This window comes from Oryx dammah, unplaced genomic scaffold (assembly GCF_014754425.2).
Source record: "Oryx dammah isolate SB20612 unplaced genomic scaffold, SCBI_Odam_1.1 HiC_scaffold_14, whole genome shotgun sequence".
In the NCBI taxonomy this organism is placed as follows: Eukaryota; Metazoa; Chordata; class Mammalia; order Artiodactyla; family Bovidae; genus Oryx; species Oryx dammah.
The window spans coordinates 14,211,894-14,229,151 of record NW_024070198.1 but is presented as its reverse complement, the minus strand read 5'-3'; the positions used below and the strand labels follow the sequence as shown (position 1 = coordinate 14,229,151).

Below are 17,258 nucleotides of genomic sequence, written 5' to 3'. Positions count from 1 at the left end.
GGAGAAGGGAAAGGCTACCCACTCCAGTATTCTGGCCTGGAGAATTTTATGGACTGTATAGTCCATGAGGTTGCAAAGAGTTGGACTCGACTGAGCGACTTTAACTCACAAAAGGAACTCCTTCAATTCACCCACTCTCATATCATGTAATACTTTATAACCCCCAATTTACAGACTATATTCCACAGGTTACATTTTTGTATTGAGTAACTCCCTGGGGGATGTGTGTTCTCTAAAATTTTTTTTTGATCATGTGTCCTAACTACAAAAATATGTTTCTTTCCTTCATTCAGTAAATATCTATTAATTAAAAAAACTATGTCCCAAGCTCTGGGGTTAGAGTAATGAACAACAGGAAACACTTCCCGGAGATTTACTCTGGTGAGGAGGAACACAGGTGTGCTTCTGCACCAGTATGTTGTGTGCACTGAGGCAGATGGTCAGAACCACAGTGAGATATCACTCAACACCTGTCAGCCTGGCCGTCATCAGAAAGACAGCAGGTAACAAATGTTGGCAGGGATCTGGAGAGAAGGGAAGCCCAGTACGTTGTTGTAATTGTAAATTGGTGCAGCCTCTATGGAGAACAGCATGGAGGTTCCTCAAAAAACTAGAAATAGAGCTACCATAGGATCCAGCAAGTCTCCTTGGATATATATCCCAAAAAACGAAAACAAAAACTCTAATTCAATGAGATATCTGCACCCCATGTTTGTAGCAGTGTTATTTACAATAGCCAATATATGGAAGCAACCCGAAGTGTTCATCAGCCGATGAATGACTAAAAAGATGTGGCATACACACACACACTCTCTCTCTCTCAATGGAATGTTAACCATGAAAGAGGATGAAATTTTGTCATTTGCACAACATGGACAGACCTAGAGGGTATTATGCTTAGTGAGTGAAAAAAGTCAGACAGAAAAAGGCAAATACTGTATGTTATCACTAATGAATGAATAAAACTCATGAATGAATATAACAAAAAACACAAGAGGTGGATGGCTAAGTGGTAGAGGCTGAATATAATCCCTTGGGGTCTTGGAAGAGAGAGAGGTACATACATCCAACTTTTGAATGATGCTCCATAGCATTTGGTTAACAAGCTCCCCTGTCAGTAAACTAGCAACATATTTACACTTCAAGAAGGTCAACTTAGGATGTTTTTCACAGTGGGCAGTTTTTTTGTTTTGTTTTTTTTTTGTTTTAAGTTAATTTATTTATTTTAATTGGAGGCTAATTACTTTACAATATTGTGGTGATTTTTCTCCATACATCAACATGAGTCAGCCATGGGTGTACAGGTATGCCCCCATCCTGAAACCTCCACCCACCTCCCTCCCCACCCCATTCCTCTGGGTTGTCCCAGAGCACCAGCTTTGAGTGCTTCATGCATCAAACTTGCACTGGTCATCTCTTTTACATATGGAAATTTACATGTTTTAATGCTATTCTCTCATATCATCCCATCCTCGAGTAGGCAATGTTTTAAATTTCCATTGCAGAAGAATGCCTAAATTTTGTCCTATTTTTCTCTCCCTGGATTCTTCAGGGCTTTGTCTCTCACCCACTGATTTCATTTGTGACTTGAAATTTCACAGGCATCATAGTGTGACTCTTGAAATGACTACTTGTTATGGAGAAGTGATGGCTAATATATGATTGCTGTCAAAAGATCCTGCTAAGGAGAGCACAAAATGGCCCACATTTCATTATGAGTGATTTTTAATGATAACATATGAACAGTAAGAGAATTGGGAGGTCAGGTGAGTAAATGGAAGTGTGCCTCTTATGTAGTTTACTGTGTGCTTTCTCTTTTCCCCTGCAGGTTAATTGGCACGGCCACCATAGCCCTAAAGGACCTGATGGGCGACCAGAGCAGATCACTGCCCTACAAACTGATCTCCCTGCTAAACGAAAGGGGACAGGAGACTGGGGTGAGCATTTCCCTCTTGTTGAATGGCTTTGAAGTGATATGGTTAAGCACAAAGATTCATTAAGAGTGACATTATAATTAGCTCACTATACACACAAACACACATACACAAACACACATACACAAACCTATTGTTTTTGAGATAAATAGGTGTATTTGCAAATAATATGGCCTCATCCTGTGCTCCTACTGACAATACTGCAGGTTAGATAAACTTAATTTACTGTGGCAGAATGCTCTAGCTTGAGGGGGACCCTGGCTTGGTACAGCTCTGTGCATATTCACTGAGGTGTTAACGTTTGCGTGGTGAGTGTAGCTCATGTGTCAGACGCACTTTGAAACGTTCTATAGAAGATAATTCATTAATATTAGACCAGAATATCAATATGTTCATATCATGATCTTTATAATTATGTTGGCAGCTGAATGTTTTCTGATCACAGCCTCTCCAAATAAATATACACTGATATTGTCTGAGTCCAGAAGAGAGAGAGAGACTTTCTGAAATGTGTTATAAAAAAATTTGACTCAAGTATCACAACTCTGAGATTTTAAAAAAATTTATTTTTTGGTTGTGCTGTATCTTCTCTGCTATGCGGGCTATTCTGTAGTTGCGGCACACGGGCTTCTCATTGCGGTGGCTTCTCTTCTTGCTGAGCACAGGCTCTAGGGTGCACAGGCTTCAGCAGTCGCAGACATGGGCTCAGTAGTTGTGTTTCTCAGACTCTAAAGCACAGGCTTAGTAGTTGTGGCTCGTGGGTTTAGTTGCTCTGCAGCATGTGGGGTCTTCCTGGACCAGGGATCAAACTCATGTCTCCTGCATTGGCAGGTGGATTCTTTACCACTGAACCACCAGCTAAATCCCCTCAGATTTCTTAAGATTGCTAACAAGCACTCATAAAGCTTGCCTTGTTAACCTCTGATGCCTTCATTTTCTGAACAATTTATTTTGCGTGGGAGCCTGGGCAAATGGGAGAAAGTTTAAAGTAAAAGAGGCCCTCCCTGTAGGCAAGAATACATTAATGCCCATTAGGAATGTCAGTTTTGCTCGTCTAGTCTCCAAAACGTACAGGATTGCTTTTAATTAGCATTCTAATCATATAACATAAATTCAGAATATCAGCTCTCATCTATCTACCCAAAACCTGATGAGAAAAATGATACTAAGGGAAGATGTTACAAGGCATTGATGTTTCTGGGTGTTTTCCTTTTCTTTATACCAGGGAAGGAAAGCGTATGTAGAACCCTGAAATGGCAGAACTGTGGTGATTGAATGGAGTAAGCAAGTGTAAGGTCCTGGCCCCCTGGTATCTTCTCACCCCCATTAGGGGGCCTTCAGCACCTCTGAGAATCCTGAGGTTATCGGGAAACCACTGATGGCCTCTTGACCACTGATGGTCAAGCCATTCATGGACTCTTCTAGGGTTTGAAAGTTGAATTCTTGGATTAAGTTTGGCCGTTGAGCCCGTAATTGCATTCGGTGTTCCTACTGTTCACTTGTAGCCATGAGACACCGTTCTTCCAATTCTGTATTTGCCAAGAAACTGCTGTCAGAGACATCATTTACTTTCCTGTTCAGTATCTCCCAGGTTATAGCTCCTAAGTTGGCAAAGAATGTGCTGACCCATGTGGGAATCTTCACTGATGACTAGACGGGAAAAACAGGGCAGTACATAATGTGTGTGTGTGTTAGAGTTTCCCAGGTGTAGCAAAAGTAGCAGCAAATGAAAGCCTGGGAGATGCCCATTTAAACTTGAATTTCAGATAAACAGAGGCAGTTTGTAGGATAGGCATGTCCCCAATTTTACGCCCTATATTTTATCTGGTAACCTGGGTAGAGTGTGAGTGTGCCCCACTCTTATTTTCAAAGGACATCTTTTATTCTGAGATTTATCCTTCCTCATTTTTGCTGTTGAGATCCTTTATTTTGTGAAATGCTTATAATAGTAGATGGTAGTTGTGGGCATGCGTTTGACAAAATTAGTGACCCTATGTTGAGTCCCACTAGCAAACTCTTTGAAATTTTATCAGTTCACTGAATATAAAAGTATAGGAAACTCTGCACTAAAATAATGATCCACGTGAGAAATTTAACTCAGATTTTTAAAATGGAAAAAGTTTATTTCCTATAATGAGTTTAGTATGTTTCTTCCTTTCTGATAATGAAAGTTTATGTAACATTTTCTGTTCCTCTACTTGCCTTGGCTTCTAGCCAACTTGGGGTCATATTTAATGCAAGAGGAGTGGTACTTACGTTCAGCTTTATATTTTGCGTATTTGTTTCCTCTTTCATCAGACTTGTTTCCCTTTTTTGAACCCTGTTTTATGAATCACGTTATTCTACAACTTTTCCTTAGCCACATAAAAATCTTTTTGGAGAGAAGTGTAAAAATAAATTTTAGCAATTAACAAAAATGTCAGTGAGCGAACAAAAACCTTAATCACTTAGAATGAGCCTCTGGGACTGTAATTCTGTGATTGGAGGCCATCTGCAGCCTAGGAAGGAGGCTCATGACAAGTTCATGCTTGCTCGTCACAACTTTCCTCCGGTTTATGAGGCTGCCCCTTAGCAATAATCCACTTGGCAACCTGTACCGGGTACCTGCTTTTACAGGTGTTCCAGTCCACCTGGGCTCGCGTTTGGGAAGACACGGAGGGTGTGTCACCCTTCTCTCTCTCTTCTCACTGTCCCATCCCCCTGCTCACCCCTTTGAAAACTTTTACTGCTGCTGAATTGATTTCTGTTGTGTCTGAAGCATTTTGATGCCCTGCACTGATTCTATCTGCAATGAATTTTTCTACCCAGGCAACAATTGACCTGGTGATTGGCTATCATCCACCTTCAGCTCCACATCCAAATGATCCCGGTGGGACCAGCATGCCAGGCACAGGAGGTAAGCTGACTCTCCTGAAGGCCCAGCCTGTGCCTTTAGTAGGGGAATCGACTAAGGGGACACAAGGACTCGCCAGGAAAGCTTTCCTTGTCACCAGACTCTCTCTGTGTTTCCCTGGTGGTTCAGTCAGTAAAGAATCTGCCTGCAATGCAGGAGACCCAGGTTCGATCTCTGGAAAGATCCCCTGGAGAATGGAATTACTACCCAATCCAGTATTCTTGCCTGGAGAATTCCATAGAGGAGCCTGGTGGGCTACTCTCCATGGAGTTGCAAAGAGCTGGACATGACTGAGCAACTAACACTTTCACTATTCACTTACAGACTCTCTAAAACTCCCTGCCTGCCTAGATAGGGCCCCAGGAGGCAGGTGGAACTGCCCTGAATTGGGACATTACAAGAGTCTACCAAATACCCTTTAAAGGAGAAGAGACGGTGAGACAGTTCCTTGCTGTTCCTGAAATTCAGCCTCTGTACATGGGTGCCAGGTTAAAGAGTTTTGGATAAGTAGAAAGAAATAGCTTTATTGTTTTGCCAGGCAAAAGGGCCACAGCTGGCTAATGCCTCAAGACTGTGTGTTTCACCCTGGAGGAGGTAGTGAGGAGTCTCACAGTGTTCAAGGAGCGGGGTATGATCAGCTCGTGGACATTCTTCTGATTGGTTGGTGGTGAGGTAATTGGGAGTCAGCCTTCTGGTTCCAACCAGTCTGGGGTCTATGTGCTTGTGGACAGCTTACAGTGAACTTCTTCCTCCTGGTTGGGGTTCCAGTATCTGCAAAACAGCTCAAAGCATGTGGCTCAGAATATTATCTATATAGTCCCTGAAGAACTAAAGATCTTTGACTCTGCTTCATAGCTGAAGTATTATTATTTTGTCTGGCTTTACTGTTCTTTCTTTCTGCATGTTCTCACTTCTCTGATGAAATTTATTAACTAAAGCTGTTATACAGACAAAAGGCAGGACATGAGTGGGGGTCTATTCTGGAAAGCCTCCTGGGTTCCTGCCTGGGTACCTGACCGAGCAGCCTCACAAGACGGCCCAGCACACGGACTCCAGCAGGAGGTCCCAGGCAAGGCTTTGCTTAGGGTTTGTAGCTTGCACCCTGGATGATGTCAACTGGTTGTGAGTCTCTGGAGTGGTCTCTCCACATGTCTGCACCTCCTAAATGTGCCATCACCAGGCTGTGCTCTCAGCTGCCTGTCTCACGGGTTGGAACCCCTCTCTCCCCCTTGGCCACAACCCCTTCCCACCTCCCAGTAGCCCCTCTCTTCTTTAAGCAAGTGCTTCTGGCTGCACAACCCACCTTGTGCTCCTTGTTGTTGGACATGGGTTATGGGTCATTCAGGGTGCTGCTCTGGATGGGGTTGGGCGTCAGGGTAAATTTGGGGCTGCAGGCAGATGGACGTCTATAAGACAGGCCTTTCACCCAGCGGAGTCTGACCTCCTCCTGGTGTCTTTGCAGGGTGACATGATGCTTCACGTCTCTCTCTGCCTTCTTCTGCCCGAAGGTGTGTCACCAGATGCCCCCGTCTCCCCAGCCTTGCCATGCACCCCAGGAAGGGAGGGCCCACTCATCCCGCCACACTCACTGCCATCTGGACATTCTCCTTCCTGGAGGGGCGCCGAAACCCTGGTTCCTGCCAGTCTTGGCTGTCAGGACCTTTCTTCTCTGCATGTCTCAGAACTCAGTGCTTTGACCACCTGAGGGGTTTTCTCGGCAGCAGCACCTCCTTTCCTGCCTCGTAGCGTCTGTCCCCTTCCTGTGTGACTTTCTGTCTGCCTCAGCCTCATCCCAGCCATTGCCCCCACGTACCCACCCTGCAGATGGCTCACTGTTACGGTTTGGACCTATTTATTGAACCGGCAGTTGTGTGTTCAGCATTAGTTACCTGGCTCCTTCCTCCTCAGAGACAGTTATGACTGACATAGCCCCTTACCTCTTATAAGGACGCCAACACATCAGCAACGCACTCACCCTCTTGCCAGTGGCACCTCGGGCATGCTGCTTGGTCCTCTAACTCTCTCGGCCTCACACGGGCCTGGCAATGGCTCAGGAACATCTGTGCCTCCCTTTGCTGTCACAGCAGTAATGGCAGATGCACCACAGAGGAAAGAGTGGGGTCCCGAGCAGCACTCCGTGAGGGGATGGCCCGAGTGGTCCAACCCATTTCCTTCCCGCCGCCTCCACCGATGCCTGCAGTCGTCAGCATTTGCTGTGGCCTGAGAAGGACAGTGGGTACTTTTTGGCCCAAAAAAGTCACCCCCAACTGGTGGGCTGTCTGCTGGAGCCACTGAATTGGGAGAACCAGGGTGCCTTTTCTTGCCCTGATATTTTCCCTAAGCCACTTCCTGTTTCTTAGTTTCCTAAGGCTGCTGTAATAAGGTACCACAAACTGGTGGCTCAACCAATGGAAATGTGTCCTCTCTAGTTCTGGAGCTTGGATGGCTGGAATCAAAGTGTCCAATGGTGGGTTCCCTCTAAGGACTCTGTTCCATGTTGCTGTCCCAGCTTCTGGTGGTTGCTGCCAGTTCTTGGTGTCCCGTGGCTTGTAGACGCATCACTCCAGTCCCCACCTATCATCACATCACGTTCTCCCTGGTGTCTCAATCTCACATGGTGCTCTCTGTGTGTCCGTGTCCAAATTTCTCATCTTATTTGGACACCAGGCATTGGATTCAGTCCACCCTAATCCAGTGTGATCTCCGGTTAACTTGATTACGCCTGCAAGACCCTATTCCAAACAAGGTCACATTCTGAGGTTACAGATGGGCATGACTTTTGAGAGGACACTATCCAACCCTGTATAGTGAAAGTCGCTCAGTCATGTCTGACTCTTTGCAGACTCCCCTGTGCATGGAATTCTCCAGGCAAGAATACTGGAGCAGAGCCAGTATTTAGTTGAGCCATAATAATGGAGTGAAGCCACTCCCTTCCCCAGATCTTCCCGACCCAGGGATTGAACCTGGGTCTCCCTCACTGCAGGTAGATTCTTCACTGTCTGAGCCACCAGGGAAGCCCCTTATATACTGGTAGATAAAAGGCAGTTTCATTGTCTTTATTCCATTTCAAGAGCCAGGATAATGGGCCCTTTTGTGATAGCCTTTCAGCTGGGCCTTTAGAGGGGGAAAAAAATAGCTCTGAGGTTCATTCAAGTAGAAAGCATACACTTATAGTTTACAGTGAATCAGCACCAAACAGATTCTTAGTATTGAATATTTATGGAGTAAAGAAATTGGTTGTTGGGTATTCTGATTTATTCCTCAGTGTTGCAGTGCTGAGGGTAGTAAATTCTTTTAAGATACAGCTTCTATTCTCCAGGACTTGCAGCCAGGGTTGGAGACAAGACTTTTCCTGAAGCTATAACATTGTGGATAACAGCAAGGGTTTCGGAGTCAGACTGGCCTAGGTTGGATTCTGTGTCTGTTGTTAATTAGCCACGTGACCTTGGTTAAGTCATTAGCCTTTCTGAATCTCTGGGAACATAGTAGTACATCATGATATGGCTGCAAAGATTAAATGAGATAATGCATAGAAAGCACTCAGCCCAGTGCCTGTCATAGAGCAAGTCCTACATGATTGTGGTCTTTATTTTTATTATTACGAAAAATAATTCTGGATGACTTGTCATGAGCTCAGTCTTTATGAACATTCAAATTGTTTCTTCTAAAAAGCAGAGCTAATAGAAAAGAATGATCTGAGTCACGCTGAGATGACTAAGTGCTTTCTTGTTAAATATCTGGGGAAAAAAACAGATTGTGTCTTAGTGGACCAGGAAGATTTTGAGAATAAGCAGTTTACCAAGCTGTTGGGAGTATAGGCATCTCCTGAGAACAGACCCTTGTGAGCCCAAGCTCAGAAAACATGCCATTTCCCTGGAGCAAAGGCTGCTTCCTTAGCAATGAGAAAAGCACCAACTCTTGAACTTTTAAACTCACTGGGGAGAAAACCCTTGCATCCAGACTCCCTTTGCCCAAGGCTCCTTTTCCTCATGGGTTGTCTGGGCAGCACTGAGCTCCAAAAATGCTGATGGACTGAGTCTCCCATCCTCTGAGGAAGCTGACTCCTATCAGGTTCTGTGGCAGGTGGCCAAGATCTGCTTCATAAATTCTTTTCAATATCTGATACTGCTGGATAGAGATAGGAAATGAGCCAGAACTTGGGTTCCATTTATTTGGATTTCAAACAAAGAATGTTGATGAGCTGTGTACACAGGACAATTTTGTGTTAAAGCGTGAAATGACAGAGTAAAATTTCTCTATTCAAAAATTAACAGGTTTCTTTGATCCGGAAGTAGTCTTTGTTCTAAGATTAACCTTCACCATGACTGGGTTAAGGGGTAGCATTCTGAATATTGATTTCATAATCCAGCTAAAAGAAACTTGTCTTCAACATTTAAAAAACTTTGAATGTTCTAGATTATCTGGATGTGTTAAGATACAACTCTTTTTGTCTTAATATGACAGTTCAACTAAGCAAGGATATCTTTGAGTCCTTAGTACAACTCAATGCTAGGGAAGACCCTAGGAGCAAAAAACCGACAGCTTACAGTCTTGGAAATAGGACTGACAAACGTGAGACAGAGAAATAACAGCAAGGCAAGCACACCTCCTGCCATCGCAGACTTCAATATACAGACGATCAGGCACAGAAATAGGTTTTTCCACTTCCCTTAAACATTTTTTCTTTTTGATGTGGACCATTTTTAAAGTCTTTAATCTGTTACACTATTGTTTCTGTTTTATGTTTTGCTTTTGAACCATGAGACTTGTGGGATCTTAGCTCTCTGATTAGAAATCAGCACCATCTGCATTCAAAGCAGTCTTAACTACTGGACTGGATGGCCAGGAAAGTCCCATCACTTCCTTTACATTGACTCTTGAAAAAATGTTACAATTTTATATAAAAGTAATGAGTCCACTCCCTCTAATTTCAATACATCTTTTCAAAGTTTAAAATGTGACTTTGTTGGGGGTGTTTTTTAGTTCAAAAGCAGTACCTGCTTATAAAATTATAAACATCACAGAGAATATGACATAAGAACGTACAGACCTCTCACAGTGCCACCCGCCTGTGACAACGACTGTTCACCACTACTGATGTTGATTTTAAAGGTTACCATCCACATAGTGGGTTGTGCAAAGAAGTTGGAAATATTAATGATAGAACACAGAAGTGCAGACTTTCAGAAAAATTCAGCTCTGCAAGTTGAAGAAACTAATTATGACCATAGATAATGGGGTTGGAACAATTTGGAGATTCCTTTTTTTTTTTTTTTTAATAATACTCTTTAAGAGCAATTTTAGGTTTACCGCAAAATTGAGAAAACTACACAGAGATTTCCCATATACCCTTTGCCCCTGCCTATGCATGGCTTTCCCCACTATGAACATCACTCAGAAGAATGGCACTTTTTATTTACAAAGATGAACCTTCATTGACATATCATAATGATCCAGAGTCCATAGGTTACCTTAGAGCTCACATCTGGTGTACATTCTAAGGTTTGGACAAATGTATAATGATGTATATCTGTCGTTATAGTATCATGCAGAATATTTTAGCTGCCCTAAAAATCTTCTGTGCTTTGCATATTCGTCTTCTCCCCAGCCACACCCCCTAACCTTTGGAAACTCCTGATGTTTTCATTGTCTCCATAGTTTTGCCTTTTCCAGAATATTATAGAGTTGGAATCATACAGTATACAGTCTTTTCCGTTTGGCTTCTTTCACTCAGTTATGTGCATTTAAGGGTCCTCTAGGTCTTTTCTTGACTTGATAGCTCTCTCTTTTTTTTTTATTGCTGAATGATACTCTATTATCTGGATTTACCATAATTTATCCATTCGCCTACTGAGGGACATCTTGGTTGCTTCCAAGTTTGGCAATTATAAGTAAAGCTGCTATAAATATCCGTGTGCAGGTTTTTGTGTGGACATACGTTTTCAGCTCCTTTGGATAAATACCAAGGGGCATGATTGCTAGGTGATAGGGTAAGGTATCGGAGAAGGCAACGGCACCCCACTCCAGTACTCTTGCCCGGAAAATCCCATGGACGGAGGAGCCTGGTGGGCTGAAGTTCATGGGGCCGTGAAGAGTTGGGCATGACTGAGCGACTTCACTTTGACTTTTCACTTTCATGCATTGGACAAGGAAATGGCAACCCGCTCCAGTGTGCTTGCCTGGAGAATCCCAGGGACGGGGGAGCCTGGTGGGCTGCCGTCTATGGGGTCACACAGAGTCGGACACGACTGAAGCGACTTAGCAGTAGCAGCAGGGTAAGGTATGCATAGTTTGTAAGAAACCACCAAACCGCCATCCAAAGTTGGCTGTACCAGTTTACATTCTCACCAGCAATTGATGAGAGTTCCTGTTGCTCCATATTCTTGTCAACATTTGGTATTGTCAGTGTTTTGGATTTTGACCATTCTAATATCTGTGTAGCGGTATCTCGTTGTGTTAATTTGCATTTCTATGATGACATATGACGTAGAACATCTTTTCATATGCTTATTTGCTAACTGTGTGTCGTCTTTGATGAGGTTTCTGTTAAGATCTTTGGCATGTTTTTAAACCAGGTTGTTTATTTTGTGATTGTCAAGTTTTAAGAGTTTTTTGTATATTTTGGGTCACAGTCCTTTATCATGTGTATCTCTTGCAAATGTTTCTTCACCATCTTGGCTTGTCTTCTAGAAGTTATCTGGATATTTTATTTCACAGAACAGAAGTTTTTAATTTTAATGAAGCCCAGCTTATCAATGATTGCTTTCATGGATCAGATCTTCGGTGTTGTATCTAAAGGGTTCATTTTTTTTTTTTTAATTGATTTGGCTACACTGGGTCTTAGTTGCGACATGTGGGACCTTCTATGAGTTGCTGCATGTGGGGTCATCAGTTGTGGCATGCAAACTCTGGTGGCTGCACATGTGGGATTTAGTTCCCCAATCAGGGATTGAATCCTGGGGTCCTGCACTGGGAGCACAGAATCTTAGCCACTGGACAATCAGGGAATTCTTTAAGAGGTTCATTTTTAAGGAAGGCTTTCTTGAGCTCTTAGTGTCAAAATGACAAAGGCTCCATACCCTGGGGCCTTGGTGGCTTAACTGAACATGTGTGGTGTCAAAAAGCCCACTTTTCTTTGCGTGCCTCTCGAGACTGTTCCTATGACAGAGGGGTGGGCTGACTCAGACCACAGGCTTGACCTTCTGAAAACTTGTTATTTTGCTGACTTGGTTTGCCAGAAGTCATTTAGTTTGACTGGAGCCTACATTCCCATGGCCAGAATAAACTATTTTTAAAATCTCACATCCATTTTTGAAGAACAGTCTGTTAAAAGTGTACATCCTTCAGTGCTAGCAATGCAAAAAAAAAAAAAAGTAGCTAGACTTGGCTGCTTCAAATTCATTTCATTCCACGGATGCCAAAGTCATTTTGCTTGAAATTAAATTTAGTCCAGTTCAGAATATATTTACTGATACCTGTCTGTGGAGCATACAGAAGAGAGAAAGATATTATTTGCCACCAAGGAGCTTGTGTTTCAGTACAAAGGTAAGATATAATTGTAGATCAGAGCTAAATATAATAAATTCCTCAAGGGAAGACTAAGCTAATTATTACATGGGAAACAGTTTCTTGGAGAAAATACTTTTTTGGCTGTATTTCAACTGTGTATCTTTATTACTTAGTACAGCACTTGGAAAACCATAATTGTTCAATAAATGCTCAGTTGATTGGGTGAATGAATGACTGAGTGAATGGTGTATGAGTAATAGATATGGTTTAAATTTTTGTTCAAGAAGGGCATTTTGGTGAACACCAGAGTATAGGCCAAAGTGACTGATACAGAGAGTAATAAAAGGGAAGCATGTTCCTGAGGTCTAGGAGTCCCAGACTGAGGATCCTTTTTTTTTTTTTTTAATGGAATATTTATTTTAAATTAAAAAACAATTTTTGGCTGTGCTGGGTCTTTGTTGCTGCATGGGTTTTTCTCTAGTTGTGGCAAGTGGGGGCTAGTTTCTAGTTGTGGTGTCCAGGCTTCTCATTGCAGTGGCTTCTCTTGCTGTGGAGCACAGCTCTAGGGCAAGTGGGCTCAGTGGTTGCAACTCCCAGACTCTATGGAGCTCAGGCTTAATAGGTGTGGCACACAGTCTTAGTTGCTCCGTGGCATGTGGGATCTTCCTGGACCGGGGACGTAAATTCTTTACCACTTCACATTGGCCGGCGGATTCTTTACCACTGAGCCACCAGGGAAGCCCCCAGACTGAGGATGAATAGACCTTGAGGATCCATGGAAAACTTTCTGGACAAGGGACTGTTGTTCAGAGCTGTCCTGAAACACGGCCAATGTGTTAGAACATCAATTGTAGGCACTCTTTCCATGATTGGGTCTCTAATTGGCTTTGTCCAGCAAATTGATTGTATTAGACTATTTCTCCCACTGAGGATATTTAGAAAAGTCAAACTGATCATAATAAACAGATGGTTCTTAAATTTTAGACACAGTAAAATCATCAGGGGAAATCTTTAAATGTACAGATTTCCAGCACCTAGCTTCAGAGACTCTAGTTTAGTTGATCTGAAGTGCAGTCCCCCCAGTCTGTATGGTTAACAGGAACTTCCAGGAGATCCTGATGAAGGCTGATGTCTTTGTTTTTTAAATATTATTCATTTCAGTAATTTATTTGGCTGCACCATGTCTTAGTTGTGTCCCTCTGGATCTTCAGTCTTCCTTGTGGCTTGCAGGATCTTTAGTTTCAACCTATGAACTCTTAGTTGCAACATGTGGGATCTAGTTCCCTGACCTGAGATTGAATCCAGGCCTCCTGCATTGGGAGTATGGAGTCTTAGCCACTGGATCACCAGGGAAGCCCCTGAAGGCCAGTTTTGGAGCTCTCATTGAGAAGCCCTAGAGTAGAGCATTTTAATCTGGTTAATGTTATCTTGTCTGGACTCAGAGCTCTTGGGCAGCATTTCCTGTGTGCTCTGGGCACACAGCATCCATTGATCAAAGGCAGATGCTGCCAGACTTTCTCTGCAAGCCCATGTTTGTGTCGCTGTTCAGTTACAGACCTTTCTATGGTACCTTTGCTTTGGTCAATGCATTGGGACTATTCCATAAGATTCTTAGGGCCTGTATAGTGTGATTTACCCCAAAAACCAGAGTGGAGAGAAATGAATTGCTCACGCTTGACTGCAGACATTTATTCTAGCATGTTAGATACCCAGCAAAGTTATTATTCAACATTCCAGATAAATCAGCATGTCACCTTCAAAATATTTTCATGCTTAGAAATTTAGTCTCTCCTGTTCTGCTTCATACTTTTTAACTTGCACTGATTGTATCATACCAACTCTTGGTCCTGATTTTGCAGTGATTTTTTGCCCAGGGTAATTAAATTCTGCCTTAACCAGTATCACCATTTAACAAGACCTTGTCATGGGAAGCATAGTTAATATCACAGGCAGAGATAGACATTCTAGGACTCTGGAAAACAAGGTTGCTGTGTTTAGAAACAGGAAACAGTAAATATTGACCAAAAAAAAAAAAATTCATATAGAAAGGAGTCTCCATTAAGGAGAAGATTAGCTGGGATGGTGACCCAATAAGTGCATAAGTGGAAAAGATGAGAGGCATGGGGAGTGTGTGGATAAAGGTGCTTGCTGGTCAGGATGGTCCCAGTCACCCTGATTGCCTGTTTTCTCTGAAATAAGAAGTAAGGTCATTAGTTGATGGTGAGGAGGACAGAGCACTGGACACTTTCAAGGTAAAAGTAGGTGGGAGTTTGAAAGGGTAGAGGGATTTGACCTTCTTGGCCTATCAATGGCCATCTCAAACCAAGATTTAGGACAACTTGGAAACGCGGTACGATACCTGGTCAATCCTGTGAGTCCGCGGAAGGTTTGAGATTATGACATTAAAGTGACACTAGTCAGTAAGGTGTGTGTCCAAGTCCAGTTATCTTTGTGAATGAGTGTAGTCAGTGGAGAGTCAAATGGACCAGGTGAATACGATCAAGGGAGGGATTGAGGGGCACCTAGAGGCGTGGTTGCCATGTTAGATCCCATAACCTAAGGGGTTGGGAGAAAAGCAAGGACATGAAGGAAGTGGGAGCAGGGGACACGATGTGACCCATAGCTTGTGGCAGCCTGTGTGGCTGCAGACGATGGACTGGAGTGCCAGAAGGGGGAAACTGGAAAGGTCTGAAAGATGGCCAGTGTAGTGGGTCAAACAGTGTCCCCCGCTCCCCAATTCCAGTCTACACAGAACCTCAGAATGTGAACTGTTTGGGAACAGGGTCTTTCCAGAATGTAATCTGTTAAAATGAAGTCATCCTTAAATAGACCGGACCCTAAAGTCAATGACTGGTGTCCTGTGAGAAAAGGTGAGGACCCCTGGACACATGGGGGAGGAGGCAGAGATTAGAGAGATGCAGCCACGAGCCAGAGAACAGGCCAGGAGCCACCAAACTAGTGAGAGACAGGGAAGGGTTTTCTCTAGAGGCTTCTGAGGGAGCATGGCCCTGCCAACACCTTGGCTTTGGAATCTGGGGATTTGGGTCTCTCAGAATAAATATCGGTTGTTTTAAGCCACTCAGTTTGTGCTACTTGGTTACAACACCCCTAGGAATCAATTACCACCAGCAACTTCCTATTCAGTCAGCAGTTCCTAACTTATTTGCTCCCTGTGGTTATGAAACACTCATACTTTGTAGATCCTCTTTGCCGTTCTTCAGCGTACACCTGGGTCTCGGTGCAGGGCACGTCAGCACAGCGGCTCAGGCTGGGTAATGAAACAGCTTCTGCTGTGTGAAGTTTGGCAGTGCCCTAAGGGCCCTGGTCCTTCTTTGCAGAACACTTAGGGTGTCAGCATTGTTTAATCTTGTGCAGCTCCCCCCACCACATAAAGGGACGATTTCCTGCCCAAATAAACCTTCTCCTGCTACTCGGAGATGCAGGTGGTAGGGATCACTTGGTACAGTTTCCCTCTGATCCTTCCTTTCAACCTAAAGTCTGACTAGCAGAAAGTGTTTCCAGAATAAATTGGCTCTGTCTCCTATAATCTCTTTCTGGAGCATCCATCAAGAGTTTAGTGATTAGGACTTGTTCAGAGCCCAGCACTGCAAAGGGCTATGATTTACCATTTCTTCTGCCATAAACAATGGAAACAGTGACAGACCATTTTCTTGGGCTCCAAAATCACTGCGGACAGTGACCACAGCCATGATATTAAGACGTTTGCTCTTTGGAAGAAAAGCTATGGCAAACCTAGACAGCATATTAAAAAGCAGAGACATCACTTTGCCTACCAAAGTTCATACAGTCAAAACTACGGTTTTTCCAGTAGTCATGTGCAGATGTAAGAGCTGGACCATAAAGAAGGCTGAGTGCTGAAGAATTGATGCTTTCAAACTGTAGTGCTGGAGAAGAGTCTTGAGCATCCCTTGGACTGCAAGATCAAACCAGTCAATCCTAAAAGAAATCAACCCTGACTATTCATTGGAAGGACTGAAGCTAAAGCTCCAATACTTTGGCCGCCTGATGAGAAGAGCCAACTCATTGGAAAAGACTCTGATGCTGGGAAAGATTGGGGGCAGGAGAAGAAGGTTGGATGGCGGCATCAACTCAGTGGACATGAGTTTGAGCAAATTCTGGGAGATAGTGAAGGACAGGGAAACCTGGCGTGCTGCAGTCCATGGGGTCCCAAAGAGTTGGACACAACTGAGTGACTGAACAACAGCAACAACTGCCGTAAATAACCACCAACCCCAAATGGAACAGTCCACAGCAGGGAGGAAATCCGTTTTGGGCCCAGGATGGCCCAAGGACATTCATCTTAGTTGATGTGTGCGTGCACAGTCCTGTCTGACTCTTTGGGACCCCGTGGACTAGAGCCCACCAGGCTCCCCTGTCCATGGGATTTTTCCCAGCAAGAATACTGGAGTAGGTTGCCATTTCCTCCTCCAGGGGTTCTTCACAACCCAGGGGTTAAACCCACATTTCCCATGTCTTCTGCATTGGCAGGTGGATTCTTTACCACCAAGCCACCGGGGAAGCCCTTATCTTAGATGGAGGAAACTTAAAGCCATGTGGCCCAACCTTTGCCCAGTCTGAAACAGGTTTGCACAAGAGGAGCCTGACCCTCCCAGCTTCCCTAAGGCTGGAGCCAGGTTTGAGAGGGGCAACCCCTAGCCACAGGGTGCTCTCGCCTGAGCTCTGAGTGGGAACTTTGCCAAACTGCTGGAGAACGATCCCAGAAAGCTGGAATAAGGGTCAGGATGTCCTCATTCCTTCCCATCAAGCCCCTGCTGTGGACAAGGAGGGAGTGTGTCCAGCACAGGGCAGGTACAAAGAAGAGAAGGGCAAACCCCCTGCTTCTGAATAGTGGATGGTAGTAGGAGGCCCAGAGTCCAACAGATGCAAGACCATGTGGTGAG

The 17,258-nt window shown here is 43.9% G+C and overlaps 1 protein-coding gene across 2 annotated transcripts in view; it reads left to right on the top strand.

Annotated features, from left to right (window-relative positions):
• The window catches only part of MYOF (myoferlin), a 177,808-nt gene that overhangs the window by 50,494 nt on the left and 110,056 nt on the right, over positions 1 to 17,258 (top strand). For both annotated transcript variants that reach the window (XM_040254539.1, XM_040254538.1), the window contains exons 4-5: positions 1,829 to 1,937; positions 4,743 to 4,830. In XM_040254539.1, coding sequence (XP_040110473.1) covers positions 1,829 to 1,937; positions 4,743 to 4,830 — 197 coding nt within the window. The remainder of the gene's footprint in view (positions 1 to 1,828; positions 1,938 to 4,742; positions 4,831 to 17,258) is intronic.